Source organism: Neophocaena asiaeorientalis, unplaced genomic scaffold, assembly GCF_003031525.2.
Source record: "Neophocaena asiaeorientalis asiaeorientalis breed wild unplaced genomic scaffold, Neophocaena_asiaeorientalis_V1.1 scaffold69, whole genome shotgun sequence".
Taxonomy (NCBI): Eukaryota; Metazoa; Chordata; class Mammalia; order Artiodactyla; family Phocoenidae; genus Neophocaena; species Neophocaena asiaeorientalis.
Genome location: NW_020174373.1, coordinates 261,396 through 278,943, shown reverse-complemented (window position 1 = coordinate 278,943; position 17,548 = coordinate 261,396). Strand labels below are relative to the sequence as shown.

At 49.1% G+C, this 17,548-nt stretch overlaps 1 protein-coding gene across 1 annotated transcript in view; it reads left to right on the top strand.

Moving 5' to 3' along the window:
* The window catches only part of DHRSX (dehydrogenase/reductase X-linked), a 195,340-nt gene extending 179,059 nt beyond the window's left edge, over nucleotides 1-16,281 (top strand). The window contains exon 7 of the mRNA XM_024756275.1: nucleotides 14,694-16,281. Coding sequence (XP_024612043.1) covers nucleotides 14,694-14,891 — 198 coding nt within the window. The 3' untranslated portion in view covers nucleotides 14,892-16,281. The remainder of the gene's footprint in view (nucleotides 1-14,693) is intronic.
* Nucleotides 16,282-17,548: the final 1,267 nt, after the last annotated feature.

Genomic DNA, 17,548 nt, shown 5'->3' with positions numbered 1-17,548 from the left:
GGCACAGGTGACCACCTGGCGTCGGAACTGTGGTAGACGGAGGGGTAGTCCTGGGGGACTGAGCCCTTCACCTGTGGGGTCCGAGGCTACCTCCAGGTAGATGTGTCAGAATGGAGTTGAATCGAAGGACACCCAGCTGGAGTCGCAGAATTGCTTGTTGGTCTTGGAAAAGCCACAGTTGGGAACTGGTGATCAAAATCTTAGAGCTTTTCAGAGGTGCCTTATTAATTCTCCATAAATGCCCATATATTTATTGCATTTATTCCTAATTATTTCATGAAATGCTGATGTTTGTTTCGGTTCTGAATAGGGTTTATTAAAAATATTACAAACTCTGAACACAACAGAATAAAATATTTAAAAGTCAATAATAAATGAGCACACGTCATCACAGCATCTGCCACGCCCTGCTTTTCTCCAGATGCACATTGCTTCCTCCCCCGAGACGTAACCCCTATCCCAGGTGTGGTGTTACCCATTCTCCTGTTTCTCATTACATGGGTGTGTCTCTGAAATTTGATTTTGCATTTTTTCATCCTGACATAAGTAGAGTAATGTCTGTGATTTACTTTCTTTGCACCATAAATTTGTTTCCTGGGGTCGTTATAATAAATGACCACAAATCAGATGGGTTAAAACCAGAGACATCCATCCTCCCCCAGTCCCGGAGACCAGACGTCTGAGGTCAAGGTGTCCCAGGGCTGTGCTCCCTCCAGAGGCTCCAGGGGAGGGTCCTTGCCGCCTCTTCCAGCTTCTGGGGGCTCCAGGCGTCCCTGGGCTCGTGGCCGCGTCCCTCCCATCTCTGCCTCTTGTCTTCACGTGGCTTCTCCTCTGTGTCTGGGTCTCTCCTCTTCTGTCTCTTAGAAGGACCCTTGGATGTAGGGCCACCTCATCCAGGAGGACTACATCTCAGAACCTTCATGGCTGCAAAGACCGCATTTCCAAATACAGTCCTGTTCGGGGACTAGGGCTTCAACATGTCTTTTGAGGGGTCACAGTTTACCCCAAAGCACTTAGTATTTAATGTCGGCGATCTGCCAATGTTGATGCATGTAGAGGTAGGTTATTGCTTTCCATCCCTGTGAAGTCGTCCGCCTGCACATACATCATCGTTCAGATTCATTCTCAGGGTCAAGGACACTTGGGTTCTTTCCGGTTCTTTCCTGTTACCGCAGCTTTGCCGTGAAGGGTCCTCCACGGATCGCCCCATCTCACTTTCTCTAGGGAATATCACAGGCAGTGACATTTTAAGGCTAGAAGGTTCTCACATGTTCCCGTTTCCTGGGAATTCCATTTGGTTTTCCCAGTGCACAGTCCAGGTACTGAGAATTCCCAGTGGTTTACATCTTCATCATATGCGTTAAGTGCTGGATTTTTCAGTCTTTGCCAGCTTGGGTCCACTGCCGAGCTCTTCAGTCCTGGAGCAGGAAATGGCATTTGCTGTGTTTTAATTTGCATTTGCATTTTCCGCAGTATCCTTGTGGTTGAACGGTATCCGTGGGATTATTTGGCATCTGGACGCTGGCTTCTGGGAAATGCCTTTTCCCCGTTTTTCTAGGGGGTGTTTAGCCTTTGTGTTTTGGATTCATCTCTGTTCTTTATTCTGGCTGTTGATTTGTATCGGTTATGTATGTTGCCGATACATTTTCCTTTGTATTTTCTGCTTCAAGAACATACAAGAAAGTAATATTGTATGGTTATAACCAAAGATATTGGAACATAGGAGAAAAATATTTTGAAAATGGAGAAACAAAAAATAGATACATGTATATCTGTATGTCTGCATACACGTACATATACATGCATGCCTATATATGGAGTGTGTGGCATAAATCATTTGTGGAATGCATATTGATTTATAACTTCCTAGATGCACAGTTATATGGAAGATTATTTATTCAAGGGACATGATTCCTTCCCAAGTAATTTTGATATATTAAGAAATACTGGGCTTCCCTGGTGGCGCAGTGGTTCAGAATCTGCCTGGCAATGCAGAGGACATGGGTTCGAGCCCTGGTCTGGGAAGATCCCACAGGCCGTGGAGCAGCTAAGCCCGTGCGCCACAACTACTGAGCCTGCGCTCTAGAGCCCGCGAGCCACAACTACTGAGCCCGCGTGCCATAGCCACTGAAGCCCATGCGCCTAGAGCCCGTGCTCCACAACAAGAGAGGCCACTGCAATGAGAAGCAAAGAAGAGTAGCCCCCGCTCGCCGCAACTAGAGGAAGCCCGCATGCAGCGACAAAGACTCAACGCAGCCAAAAATGAATGAATGAATGAATGAATTTATAAAGAAAAAGAAATATTGAGTTCCAAAATTTCTATCCCATTATCAGAAGAATCCCATCATAACGGCCTCACTGATAACCGTGTTCAGTATGCGCTGAGCCTGTACTGACTGTGGTGATGGCTTTGTGATTCATTGTATGTGGGAACACGGAAATATAATTTCAAAATACAGGAAAACAACGTTAAAGAAAATACATGTCTGTTTCATTTTAAAAAAACAACAAAAAAAGAATAGAAAAAACGTGATTTTACCAACTCCATCCCTGACATCTTCTACTTTCTAATAGATTTTCAGTCTCAATTTTTTTTTTAGCCAGATGCTTATTTAATCTGCATATATGGATCAAACTGTCTCCTTTGACTGTGTGCTGCTTTTGAAAATGTCCCCATCTACTCTCTAGGCAATTAAATAGTAGCTCATGTATAATTTGTCCTGGTAGCTAATTTGTTATTTTGAAGGGAAAACATCTAATGTTTCTCTCTGAAGAATACTTATTATCATTTGTATATTATACTTTATCATATGCTATGTTGTATATCATTCCTATCTTACTTTTTTTTTTTAGAAATTTATATATTTATTTTTGGCTGCGTTGGGTCTTTGTTGCTGCGCGTGGGCTTTCTCTTAGTTGCGGCGAGCGGGGGCTGCTCTTCGTTGTGGTACCGGGTTTCTCATTGCGGTGGTTTCTCTTGTTGCAGAGCTTGGGCTCTAGGCACACGGGCTTCAGTAGTTGTGGCGCACGGGCTCAGTAGTTGCGGCGCACGGGCTTAGTGGCTCCACGGCATGTGGGATCTTCCCGGACCAGGGCTCGAACCCGTGTCCCCTGCATTGGCAGGCAGATTCATAACCACTGCGCCACCAGGGAAGTCCTCCTATCTTACTTTTTAAAAAATAAAGGATCAGTTTAATTTTATAAAAACCTGACCTGCGGGGCACAGGGTTAGGCAACTGTGGGTTGGCTGCATGGTTTTGAGAATAAAGTTTTATTGGCACACGTGGCTGCTTTCATGTTACAGAGGCAGAGTTGAGTAGTTACAACAGAAACGGGAAAGCCCACAGAAGTCACAAGTATTTCTTACCTGGCCGTTTGCAGACAAAGCTGGCTGGCTCTGACCTAGAGAGAGGACTGCATTTTAGTCTCCTTTCCTCCCTGTTGTGGGTAGTGTGGATCAGTACATTCCCTAGAAGGGGTGGTCTTTATTTCTCGAATGATTCTGACCGTCGTGGAGCCTTATTCTGTGGGATTCTGTTCCCCAACGACTTCACTGAGCACTTGCTTATTGATATTTATCCTGGAGCTGGAGATCCCCTTTCTGTGCTGTTTTTTGACAAGTGTGGATGGTAAAGTTTTGATGCTTTGTTTAAAAAAAAAAAAAAAGAAAAGAGAGAGAGAATTAAGAAGCTTTCTAGTTCCTGCCCTTTGGCTTCACAATATAATTGTCATGAGAAGGGGAACGATTCCCTTTGAAAACTCTCAGGGTTTGGGAGTTTTCAGAAAAGGAATTCTAAGTCAGCTTTCAAAATGCCTTCCATGCTTATTGCTTGGTCGAGGGTTTCTTCCTCTTCTGTGGTTAGTTCTGGCAGCGTCCTCCAATCGATAGAATCGTCTGTTTCCAGTGTTAGACTTGATGTGTTTTTACTAAATCTCTCTCCTCCAGCTCAGGAATGCTCCTGCTTCCAGTTGAATGAAGTCAGCTGCTCCCCTGGGCTCCGTTTAGACCTTCATTAACTCTTTTCAGTTTGCTTTTTGTCAGCTCACCTTTTAGTCTCTCAATTCTCAAGCAAAGGATTTTCAGATTTTTCAAATTTTAAGTTCTTTCGCTAGCAAAACATCCACGCTTAGACATACTCCCTATTCCACCAGGACTCCCTCTACATCCCGAGATACTCCCTATTCCTCCAGGACTCCCTCTACATCCCGAGATACTCCCTATTCCTCCAGGACTCCCTCTACATCCCGAGATACTCCCTATGTGGTGTTCTTTCTTTGTGGTCCAACATTGAGGTGAAACTTTCACCTACGAATCATTTTCTAAAGATCTTTTGATCATCACATGCACATTTGGATTTAAAATGTGCAACCACAGGGCACTGAGTAATGGTGCTTTTATATATAAGAGAGGAAGTTATGGAAACTGTAGAATTACATAGTGGAAGCCTATTTGTTACCATGGTAATAAAGCAAAAGTGATGTGAGTTGTAAAAAGAAAAAAGTTGTAGGACAGTGACAGGCTCTGATGTCACCTTTATAATGATGATTGTATGTCATCATTATACATATTATTTCGTTACACGTACGTGTGCGTGCATGCATTGTGTGAAGTCTTCAAGGATGTGCCCTCAGTCCCTGGGGGGCCGGGGGGGGGAGTCTAGAGGATTTATGTGTCTTTATGTCCCTTTATGTCATTTAATGGCATTCTTTTCTATCACGCCGAAACCTCTATTCTACACCTTATCAAAAGCCGTGGACTTGATTCCAAATTCAGAGCCGGTCCCCTGGGTAAACCAGTTAGTACCTTGAAAAAACCCAGCGGGTTGATAATTCATAAAGATAAGAGGCTTAATTGGTTCTTTCTACGGGCAAATCAAGACCATTCCATTTGTCTGTGCGGTAGGGTCAGGGAAGGTCTTCAGAGGGAGTGAGTGCCCTTCAGGCATCTAGGAAGCAGTTAGTCGCGTCATAAATCAAATCTAGCTCCGATACAGAAAACCTGCATCTCCCAGAGGCCGTCGGGCCCTTGCATTTGGGGGGTGTCATCCTGGCTGCCTCCCCCCACCCCCTCAAGGTCAACGCGTACCACGAAAAAGCACGATTTTCGATGCTGACTACATCTGGTCCCCTGGTCGGGGCTCCTGTCCAATAAGCCCTTTGAAATTCCCTTTATCAGGTCTCCAATTACAAACGATCACGTCTCCCCTGTGGAGTGTGCCCTTGTCAGAATAACATATATGGCCGGCCGTGGTTGGTTCCCTTCACCATGCATCTAAATCTGTCCAGTGAAGACAGGAGATCAGAAAGTCTGGTTCTCGGATGGATGCGCTCAGCGGCTGAGAGGCCTGATTCAGCACCTCAGGGACACACGTCAGGGAGCCTTCTCTCTCACCTCTGCGTCCTGAGCTGCTCCGTTGTCGGGGACCAAGCATCCAAGTGCAATCACGCTGTCCCAGCAGCTTAAGACATGTGACACCCCCAGTTGACATTCCATCATGTCATAGGGACCCGCCATCCATGACTCCAGGCTCCTTGGAGGTCAGCCTCTCGCCGGAGATGCTGGGTGACCCAGGGGAAGCCCAAGGTCATCACAGGGGTCCTCATAAGAGAGGTTAGGGGGCTGAGGGTCAGAGAGGGAGAAGTGACGGCAGAAGCAGAGGTCATGGCTTCCTGGTTTTGAAGGTGGAACAGAGGACCACGGGCCAGGGGATGCAGTGGCCTCTCAGAGCTGAAAGAGGCAAGGAAACAGACTCTCCCCACGACACCTCCAGAAGGAATACAGCACTGCCCACACCTGGATTTTCGCCCAGATTCACTGTGTGCTTCTGACCTCTTAGAATTTGAAGAAGATGATACCTGTGTGCTGTTCTGAGCCACCGATTTTGTGATAATTCACAAGAGCCCCCAGAGGAAATTCATACGCTCTCCTCTCTCCTTAGATCTCAAGTGTCCAGACCATCACCTTGTGGCTTTTTAAGCTCATTGGCTTCAGATCCTGCCGTTCTGGGGCACGTTGATAAGACTCACCTCTCAGGTGGGTGCCTGCATCACCTACTTGTGCCGGGTGCTGCCCCGGACACCACGAGGGAATCCTTCTTGAAGCATCAGCCCCTCCCATCCTGACGATGCCTTTGACACACGTCTTAGAAACACCTGGATGGCACCCACGACATGCTGGATGTCGCACAGCACTTCGTAAACATCGGCGTATTTAATCTGTATTCCAAGACCATGGGGCGGGCACGAATGCTGCCCCCAGTTTACCGAGGGGAACGTGGAGGGATTTTTTTTTTGACATTAGAAACGATTCGGTTTTATGAATGAACATATATTAAAATTCACAGTTTATAGTATAGTCTAAATAAAATCTTTCAAAAATCCACTGTAGGATCCTTGATCGAAGCAAAGGTGACAGGCATTGAAGAAACATCCTTCTCCTTCCGATACCGTGATCTGAGGATGGTGCATGTCACGTGCCAGGCATGATGGAGTGTGTTTCCTGGGTGCCGTGTGCTGGGAAATGTATATCGGGTTCTGAATAGACAGCAAGTTGCTCTAAGTGCTCCCTCTGGGATAAATAACACCTCCCATTTTCTATACACCTTAGGAAAAAAAAAAAAGGTCAGATCACCTCAGATGGGATTCCCTAGGAGGCATGGAGCAGGGAGTTAGGGTGTGATGCCCTTCAGAATCGTGACATCTCTCTGCACAGAGCTGTGAAGACAGTTAATAGGGCATCGGGAGGTATGTCCCAACATTGTCCCAGGCAGTGGGTACTCCTGCTTCCTCAGTAATCTTCATGAGTGCTGAAAGGAGGAGGACGGTGTCAGTGATCTGCCCTTGCAGTGCACGCAGGACACAAAAGGTGCAGCCCTTGGAGGGGGTTGAAGGCTGGGCTAAGGTCCAAGGAGCCTGAACCAGGCTGGGACCATCAGTGATGCAGAAATAGCTCAAGATGAGGGTGGCCATACTGTCGTTTCTCCCTTGTCTGCTGGGTCCCTCATCAGAACCTCAGATCCCCACAAATGGTGTGAGCTACCCCCATCTCCATTCTCCCCAGGACAACTGGTCCCAGACCCAATGAGTGTCTTAGACGTTGGGTCTGGACCTCCTCCCAGGACGCCCGATAACGGATGTCAATAGTGATGTTATTACAGATGGCCAGTAGGCACACATGAAAAGATGCTCAACATCACTAATTATTAGAGAAATGCAAATCGAAACTACAATGAGGTATCACCTCACACTGGTCAGAACGGCCATCGTTAAAAAGTCTACAAATAACAAATGCTGGAGAGGGTGTGGAGAAAAGGGAGCCCTCCTACGCTGTTGGGGGGAATGTAAGTTGGTGCAGCCACTATGGAAAATAGTATGGAGGTTCCTTAAAAAACTAAAAATAGAACTGCCATATGATCCAGCAATCCCACTCCTGGACATATATCCAGACAAAACTCTAATTCAAAGAGATATGTGCACCCCAGTGTTCATAGCAGCACTGTTTACAATAGCCAAGACATGGAAACAACCTAAGTGTCCATCAACAGATGAATGGGTAAAGAAGATGTGGTACATGTATACAATGGAATACTTCTCAGCCATAAAAAAGAACAGAATAATGCCACTTGCAGCAACATGGATGGACCTGGAGATGATCCTACTAAGTGAAGTAAGTCACACAGAGGAAGACAGATACCATGTTATCTCACTTACATGTGGAATCTAAAATACAGCACAAATGAACTTATCTACCAAACAGAAACAGACTCACAGACATAGAGAACACAGTTGTGGTTGCCAAGGGGGAGGGGAGATGGGGGAGGGATGGAGTGGGAGTTTGGGATTAGCAGATACAGACTATTATATATAGAATGGATAAACAACAAGGTCCTACTGTAGAGCACAGGGAACTCTATTCTCTATCCTCTGATAAACCATCATGGAAAAGAATATGAAAAAGAAAGTGTCTCTGTGTGTACAACTGAGTCTCTTTGCTGTGCAGCAGAAATTAGCACAACATTGTAAATCAACTGTACTTCAAAAAACACCCCCCAGAACAGCGATGTTGTAGGATCAGATGCATCCAGCCTACAGAGCAGCCCGTGGACTGGAGGGCACGGTGGGATGGACCTGGGGTCTGGTTAGAGGCCGGTGTAGAGGGGCAGAAGGAGTTCGTTTGGAAAATGATTCTAGAGACCAAGTCACGCAGTCTTGACTGCTTGCCCGTGGAAAGTGAACCAAGAAAGACTCGGGTCATTTGGGGTTTCTGACTCAGGGAAGTCGGGGTGCATGGTGGTGGCTGTCCAGGAAACGGGGGAACTGGCAGGTGGGGATGGAAGGATGATTGACCCTGAGATGTGTCTGTAGGGTTTCTACCTCTGGGTGCCAGCTGCGCTGCTCTGAGCGTCTGTGTGCAGAGGTGCAGATGGAATTCGTGGTTGCAAACATGCAGGCAGGAAGGGAGGTGACCCACGAGGCCGTGGGTGTGGGTGACGCACCCATCATGACTGATGAGGAAGGTGGGGAGGGTTGGGGTCTCTGGAAGAAGCAAGACCTGGCCATTCCATGCAGCACCTCCCCTCTGTCCCCTCTGCCCCTCATTTTCGTAATTTGTTAATTCTGGATAATACCATCTCCTGAGACTGTTGTGAGCATTGCTGACATAATACATGGGAAAGCATTTGCCACACTGTAAAGCCCTGGATAACTAGTTATAAGGCATTCGTGTTCCCCTCTCACCGCACACAGCTCGCGGCTCTGTTATGCAGTGTGAACTCCACCCTCTGCTCTCTTTCCTTTGCTTTATTTTATTTTATTTATTTAGTTTTTGTGCGCTTGTACCCAGCCCTCGACCCATCACCTCTGCTGGTTTTCCGCTCCAGGGGCGCGGAGGCTCTTATCTAAATGATCTCTCTTGGCTTTTTGGCTTCATGCAGAGAAAAACCTCAGCTGTAAATACGCGGTGCTCTCCCCAGCCCTGTGCCCCGGCCCCCCGCGGCGTGCGTCTGTCCTTCAGGGATTCCGAAGCCTCTGATAAAAGCCACCATGTTTCCTACCGGGGTTTGGCTTCACATTTGAGACATCTCTGCTTTCTTACAAGTCTCCAAGAGGATCTTAGGGTTTTTTTTTTTTTTTAAGCTGCAGGTAAAATGGGAGATGTTATTTATCCCAGAGGGACCACTGTTTAGAGCATCTTGTTATCTATTCAGAATCGGACTCTCACTTCCCAGCCCATGGCACCCAGGAAACACACTTCATCATGCTTGGAAGAGCTCCTATCAATGACAAGTGAACAGGGACAGATAATCCAGTTGTACTGGGAGCTGCAGCAGGTGTACCTGGAAGGTACAGCCTTCATTTTAAAAATTGTAGGAGGTACCATCCTCAGATCACGGTATCATCAGAACAAGGATGTTTCCTGAATGCTTGTCATCTTTATTTTGATCAAGGATCCTACAGCGGATTTTTGAAATGCATTATTTAGACTATGAACTGTGAATTTAATATGTGTTCATTCATAAAACTGAATCGTTTTTAATACGTTAAAAAAATTCCTGCATGTCCTCCTCTGTAAATTAGAGGGTGTATTTGTGTGCATGCCGTGGTGTTGGAATACAGATTAAATGTGCCAACATTTACAAAGTGTTTTCCAATATCCAGCACGGCCTGGGTGCCACGTGGATGTTTCTGAGACGTGTTTCGAAGGCATCATTAGGAATGGGGGTGGGGGGATGCTTCGGAAGGATTCCCTCGTGGTGTTCAGGGCAGCGCCTGGCACACGTAGGTGCTGCAGGAGTTTCTGCTGCTCCCACCGAAGCTGCTTGGACCAGTACCATGACCTCTTTTGTCTGTTGGGTTCTAGCTCAGAAGGATTTGGGGAAAGGTGTGCTGGTTATTTCCTCTTCATGCTTTTTGGATAACCTAAAGACATCCTCGTTTAAATACAGAGTTGGGACATGTAGTCATCAGCTCAGGCTGCCCCAGTAGAACACTGCAGACTGGGCAGCTTCAACAACAGACATTTGTTTCTCCAGGTTTCGGAGGCTGGGAGTCTGAGATTACGGTGTGGACAGATTAGTCCCTGGCGAGGCTGTCTTCCTGGCTTACAGATGCCGCCTTCTTGCCGTGTCCTCACGTGGTGGAGAGGGAGCTCTGGGGCATCTTCCTCTCTTTTAAGGACACTAATCCCATCCTGGGGGCCCCACCCTCATGACCTCATCTAACCCTAATCCCCTCCCAAAGGCTCCATCTCCTAATAGCACCCTGTCGGGGATCAGAGCTTCAGTGTATGAACTCGGGGGTCACGCACATTCTGTCCATAGCAGGACGTATGCATTCACTGGACACCTGTTTAAGAAGCATCTCCCACCCGCCATGGACGTTGCTGGTCTCAGGTCCACATGGCAGAACCTGAGCATCGGGGGCCAGACACCCACACAAACACCTGGCATCTGGGTGAGGAAGCTGAGGCTAACGGAGAGTGGGTGGCTTCAGCAAGGTCTCCTGGGTCATGAGAGGTGATGCAGAAATTGAACCCTGGTCCTGGGACCCGCAATTCTTTGGTGCCACTCCCTCCTCCAGAGGATGTAGCTAAATGTCCCAAAGTTAAAGTTGGGCGTGGGAGGGAGTGTGTGTTGTACATGTGACCGAGTGTATGTGTGTGCCTGCTTATACACACGTGTGCTTCTCAGCGTCTACCAGACGTCCTTCCTTGCCCTCAGGCACGATGTGTCATCACCCTGATGGGTGAGGGTTAGGGCGGTGACATCGGATGTCGGGAAGAAGAAATGCATAAAGCCGTCCATTTCGTGAGCTGTCAAAACATTTAGGAATTAAAAAGTACAAATGAAATCTCATTTCTTCTATCTTTGTCATCTGCCCAGGGCTTGGAAATGTTCTGCAAATGCTCAGGGGTGGCTGTTTTTAGCCCAGCATCTATCATGTGTTTAAGTGGGATAAGAGGATGAGATTAATTCTCCGTGAGATGCGTGAGCACGAAGAACAGCTCTTTTTTTTTTTCCTGTCCTTTTCTATGTCAGAGAACTACCTGGCTGGGCAGGGCCACCCTGGGTGAGTGTGTGTACATGCATGTAAGTGTATTTGTGTGCATGGGTGTATGTGTGAATATGTGCATGAGGGTATGTGTGTGTGTGGGTGTAAATGTGTGAGTGCGTGTGACTGTGTGTGCACGGGGGTATATGTCTGTGCTTCGAAGTCCCTTTCCTTCAGAAACTGGATGATCAACAGATTGCCATTGCAATCCCGTCTCCTGACAGTAGCTGAATTTTGGGCACAGTGCTGTGTCCTTTGGGCATCCCAAGCTCGTGTCCAGCACACCACAGGCAGTATCTTCTAAAACTGCCCTCCTTGTATTTTAGTTGGACATGCTGATCACAAGCACTGTTACCCAGACAAGAGGACTTTCAACCTGTGGGGGAAATGGACCCCCAGATAAGGCCCGCTGGAGGACCCAAAAGAAGCAGCCTCTAAAGAGAGGGCTGGACACATCCTAGGGAAATCCCAGGAGCGGGGGAGCCTTCGGCTGCAACAAAGCAGGTGTTTCTGATGAAGGTGACTCACTCTGGGGGTGAAACACGGCAGGGGGTTTCTGAATCCTCGGCCTGGAGAACGGTTGACTTACGAAACAAGCTCGTCCCAGGAGCCGATTGAAGGATCTGTTTGCCAAGCAGGTGTAAATCCATCCTAACAAGAACGTCTCAGACACCACTAAAGGGAAAACCAGTTCCTCTGTCTTGTAATAACGTATAATGGAAAATCATCTGGAAAATGTATGTGTGGGACCCTCCCAGCTCTCACCCTGCGGCCCACGCTCTTCATGTGGCTGTGCCTGATTTGGATTTTATCACAAAAGTGGAATCACAAGGAGATGCCGTCTTGGATTCTGTGAGTCGTTCTTGGAAATCCTCAACCCTGCGGGGGTCCTGGGTACCCCAGTACCTATAGTCAGTGGGTCCGGAGTGCAGGAGGACCCCAGAGACGTGTGGTGAGCGCAGTTAAGGAGAACCGAGGCCATAAACATGCAGAGACTTTGCCACCTCTGGGTGGACAGCACCAGAATCGAATCACAGGACGCCCAGTTGAGGTGGAAACAGAACACTGGTCACAGCCACTGCCCCAGGAAGACAGGTAAATCCAACATCCATTCCCAGAAAACAGACTCAGGGCACGTGCGACGTGCAGGCAGTGTCTCCTATTTAAAATGAGTAAATGCTTTTTTTTTGGAGGATTTTTTGTTTAATCCGTCTGAAAAGAATGGCATATACAGAAAAACAGATGTGAGAAAGCATCGGATCAACACTGACGAATTGACAAGGATGAGACTTGGGGCTGGTGGAATAGGTGACCTAAGCGTTTCTAAAAGTTGGAAACTGCAACTAAAATAAGATGAAAAAACCCCTATCAACACTTGGGGAAAAAAAACCCAAAACACTTAGGAGCCTTCACAAGACTGCGTGTCAAATCAATATGCTTTATACTTTATAACTGACACATAACATTGTATAACTTTATCTCCGTAAAAAAGTAGTAGAATCCTGTCTAAAGGAGCTCGTTGCTCCAGTGAAATGAATGTTTTTTCCTGAAGGGGCATGACCCCTGACCCCTCCTGACCCCGTGGCCACCCCTTCCCACCCCGTCCCAGCACATGAGAACACAGGCTTTCCAATAATGCGTGTTCCCCTCTGCGGACTTTCTTGCAAACCTTCAAGCTCCTCCTGGGAGACGCCCATATGTTTCAGATTGTCTTCGTCAACTTGTGTCTTGACCGTAGGGTCCCAGGATCTTGCTTCCTTGAGTATGGGACCTGGTAACATCAAAGGAACAGTCAACCTGGCTGCCCTCAGCAGTTTCCCATCTTTGCCATGTCCAGTGTTTTTGGCAGGTGGGTACACAGCCCTCTTGGGAGATCACACGGGGAGGTGTTGGTCTTCCAGACAGTACCTTCAAAGTCACAGCTTCTCTGCCTGTCAGATGGCTCCGTGGAGTAAAGGAAGCTTTGCCCTGCACTTCTCTTTTTAACCTTCTCCAGCCCGATGATAAGTGCCGGGGGACATTTGTCATCACGACTTCCGAGGTAGCCCTTTTGAGCACGTCTGAATCCAGAAAAATGTGACCGTGGGGTTGTTTCCTGGCCTGGGTGTGTACCAGAGGGTCCTACAATGGTACACTCTTAGAGGCACGCAAGAAGGACCAGGGCTAGGCATGTTGAGCGGGTTTCCGAAAGTGTGTTACATGCGATGAGCTCCTGAAAAGTCATTGTCACGACAGTAAGATGAGGGAGTTCTGGAGGTTTCTGGATATTGAATCGTAGCCCCAAAGCCCCTCACTTACCACAAGGTCTAATCCCTTGAACTTCTCTGCCTGGTTCTTTTAATCCACCGGTTCTTTTTTTTTTTTTTTTTTTACTGTTTTTAAAATTATAGTTGATTTACAATGTTTTAGGTGTACAGAAAAGTGATTCAGCTTTATATATATATATTTTTTTTTTCCCCCCGTTTTTTTTTTTTTTTTTTTTTTGCAGTTTTTAAAAAATTATAGTTGATTTACAATGTTTTAGGTGTACAGAAAAGTGATTCAGCTTTATATATATATATGTATATTCTTTTTCTGATTCTTTTCCGTTACAGGTTCTTACAAGATTTTGAATATAGTTCCCTGTGCTGTACAGTAGGACCTTTACATATAATAGTGTGTGTCTGTTAGTCCCAAACTCCTAATTTATCCCTGCCCCCGTTTCCCCTTTGGTATCTGTAGCTCTGTTTTCTGTTTGTGAATCTGTTTGTGTTTCATAAATAAGTTCTTTTGTGTTACTTTTTAGACTCTGCATGTAAGTGATGTCATATGGTATTTGTCTTTGACTTACTTCACTTAGTACGATAATCTCTAGGTACATCCATGTTGCTGCAAATGGCATTATGTCATTCTTTTCCATGGCTGAGTAATACTCTATAACACACGCGCACACACACACACACACACACACACACACACACACACACACAGAGTTATATATATACACTCCACCACCCCACGTCTTCTTCTAATCCACTGACCATGCCCAGGGACCAGCTCCCAACCCAAAACAAAGGGTGTCTGGCGTTCAAACCTTCCTCCTTCCCTCCTACTGCCCGAGGTCCACTTTTCTCAATCTCTTCTCAGCCTTTCAAGCTTTTTCTTGAACTTCCAGTTCTCCTGCTGTAACTCTCCTCGCTGCATGGAAACCAAGAACCTTTCTGCTGTCTCGACGTTTCCACCTCAAATTGCTAAATGTCGTGCGTTCAACACAGAGGCGGGACAGTCATCTGCTTTGAGCCAACGAGTAAGCATTTCAGCTTCATCAGGCGTTGGCCATACAGCAGAAATGAACACCACGTTGTAAACAACTCTACTTCAATAAAAATAAACTTTTTAAAAGAGAGTTGGAGACCTGAGTATTTACACTGGGGTCTTCATATGCATCTATTGAAAGGGATTAACCCAGTGTGGAAGTACAACCCACTTGGGTGCACCTTCCTGCACCCATGGAGGCTGGGCTGCCCCACCCTGTCCGGCCGGCTTTGTGTCTGAGTCCATGGAAGAAGGTCGGAGGTGCTGTGTCTCACCCACAGTGTCTGTGAGCATGGAGACCCCCGTGTCTCTGCTCTGAAAATTGACTTCTGTTCTTCTTCTCCCTGTAGACCCCGGATGAGGGAGCCTGGACCTCCGTCTACGCGGCGGTCACCCCAGCGCTGGAAGGCCGTGGCGGCTGCTATCTTTACAACGAGAAAGAGACCAAGTCTCTGGCGGTCACATACGACCTGAAGCTTCAGCGACAGCTGTGGGCCAGAAGTTGCCAGATGACAGGCATCACCGATGTGACCCAGGAGGTCCTCTAGGGTTAGCCACCCGCCGGGGAGACCATGATCTGCCACGCGCGCGCAGGTGTGTCTGCTGGACCACGTGTCTGCGTCGTTCACATCCCCCGCCCTTGGGGCTCTGTCTCCCCAGCGTCTCCCATCGGCTTCCTTGCCCTGGGCCGGAACTTGAGGAGAAGAGGAATGCTGAGTGCGACCCCAAACAGCTGGCCCTCAGCCATGAATCTCGTGATCCCCACCGTGTCCAGTTGTACCGGGTGCCCTGAGTCATTAAACCCTGCCAGCCACGCAGGAGGTGTTCTTGCTTAGCACAGAGGCGCCGAGGACCCTGGGGTAGAAACATCCGGGTGAAACAAAGAGTTTCAAGGAGGCTTGGAACTGTTGGGCGCTGGTGGCTTTGAGGGTGTCCTGTGTTCCCTGTTCTCTCACTCACAATTTGTGCTAGAGGTGCGGCTCTGATTTGTGGGTCCTGGAAAGGGAGAGACGTGAGCCTTCCTTAGTCTGTTGATCAAGGGTCATGTGACCACCCTAACCCTCTGCCCCACCATCTTTAGGGGGACCAGGTCCTAGGGGCTTCCTGCCGCTGTTAGGGCATCTGTCAGGGCTCTCACCCCGTGACTCATGGAAAGACCCTCAACAGAGGGGTAGGGAATTCTGTAGGACACGGGGTAAGAAAGGGGGCCTGGACACCTGTCACCGTGGGGTCTGTGGGACAGGGTTGGGGCCTGGACCCTGTCACCATGGGGTCTGTAGGACGGAGCCTGGACACCTGTCACCATGGAGTCTGCGGGATGGGGCCTGGACACCTGTCACCATGGGGTCTGTAGGACAGGGATGGGCCCTGGACACCTGTCACTATGGGGTCTGTGGCACAGGGATGGGGCCTGGACACCTGTCACCATGGGGTCTGTGGGACGGGGCCTGGACACCTGTCCCCATGGGGTCTGTAGGACAGGGATGGGGCCTGGACACCTGTCAGCATGGAGTCTGTGGGACGGGGCCTGGACATCTGTCACCATGGGCATCTGTAGGATGGAGCCTGGACACCTGCACCATGGGGTCTGTAGGATGGGGCCTGGACACCTGTCACCATGGGCATCTGTAGGATGGAGCCTGGACACCTGTCACCATGGGGTCTGTGGGACTGGGCGTGGACACCTGTCACCATGGGGTCTGTGGGATGGAGCCTGGACACCTGTCACTGTGGGGTCTGTAGGATGGAGCCTGGACACCTGTCACTATGGGCATCTGTAGGATGGAGCCTGGACACCTGTCACCATGGGGTCTGTAGGATGGAGCCTGGACACCTGTCACTATGGGCATCTGTAGGATGGAGCCTGGACACCTGTCACTGTGGGGTCTGTAGGATGGAGCCTGGACCCCTGTCACTATGGGCATCTGTAGGATGGAGCCTGGACACCTGTCGCCATGGGGTCTGTAGGATGGAGCCTGGACACCTGTCACCATGGGGTCTGTGGGATGGGGCCTGGACACCTATCACTGTGGGGTCTGTAGGATGGAGCCTGGGCACCTGTCACCATGGGGTCTGTAGGATGGGGCCTGGGCACCTGTCACCGTGGGGTCTGTAGGACGTGGCCTGGACACCTGTCACCATGGGGTCTGTGGGATGGAGCCTGGACACCTGTCACCGTGGGGTCTGTAGGATGGAGCCTGGATACCTGTGACCATGGGGTCTGTGGGATGGGGCCTGGACACCTGTCACCGTGGGGTCTGTAGGATGGGGCCGGGGCACCTGTCACCGTGGGGTCTATGGCACAGGGACGGGGCCTGGACACCTATCACCGTGGGGTCTGCGGGACGGGGCGTGGACACCTGGCACCATGGGGTCTGTAGGATGGGGCCGGGGCACCTGTCACCGTGGGGTCTATGGCACAGGGACGGGGCCTGGACACCTATCACCGTGGGGTCTGCGGGACGGGGCGTGGACACCTGGCACCATGGGGTCTGTAGGATGGGGCCGGGGCACCTGTCACCGTGGGGTCTATGGCACAGGGACGGGGCCTGGACACCTATCACCGTGGGGTCTGCGGGACGGGGCGTGGACCCCTGTCACCATGGGGGCTGTGGGATGGGGCCTGGACACCTGTCACCGTGGGGTCTATGGCACAGGGATGGGGCCTGGACACCTGTCACCGTGGGGTCTGTAGGACGGGGACGGGCACGGGGCCTGGACTAAACCAATCGTGGGATTGAGCTGCACAGCGTTTGCTGGTCTGCACGTTCCCCCACCATTTTTTAGGGCCTTAGTCTAAGAATGGCAGCTTTGCTGCCCACTTGCCCTTCAGTGGTCACGTGAAGCCTCTCTTCTGGTATCTGCTTCTTCATTTCATCGTCTGTTAACACAGGCATGTTCCTCTCCTGGAGACGTGTGCAGGGCTTGGATTCTACTTCACACCACGATACTAATGTAATAACGGCAATCATGTCGAATGCCCCGTGCTTCCCTGGATTTGGGTGCCCATCGCAGTCTGTCAGGCTCTTCCTGAACTAGTTTCATCATGGACCTTCCAGGGTCTGCAGACACCTCATCTTTCAGCAGCGTGACGGCCGCCCTCTACGCCTTGGAAACAGGTCAGTGGTGGGACCATCCTGGTTTCATCCAGTTCCCTCTGTAGTGGCTTGAATGGTGGCTTCTCAAGATACACGTCCACATCCTA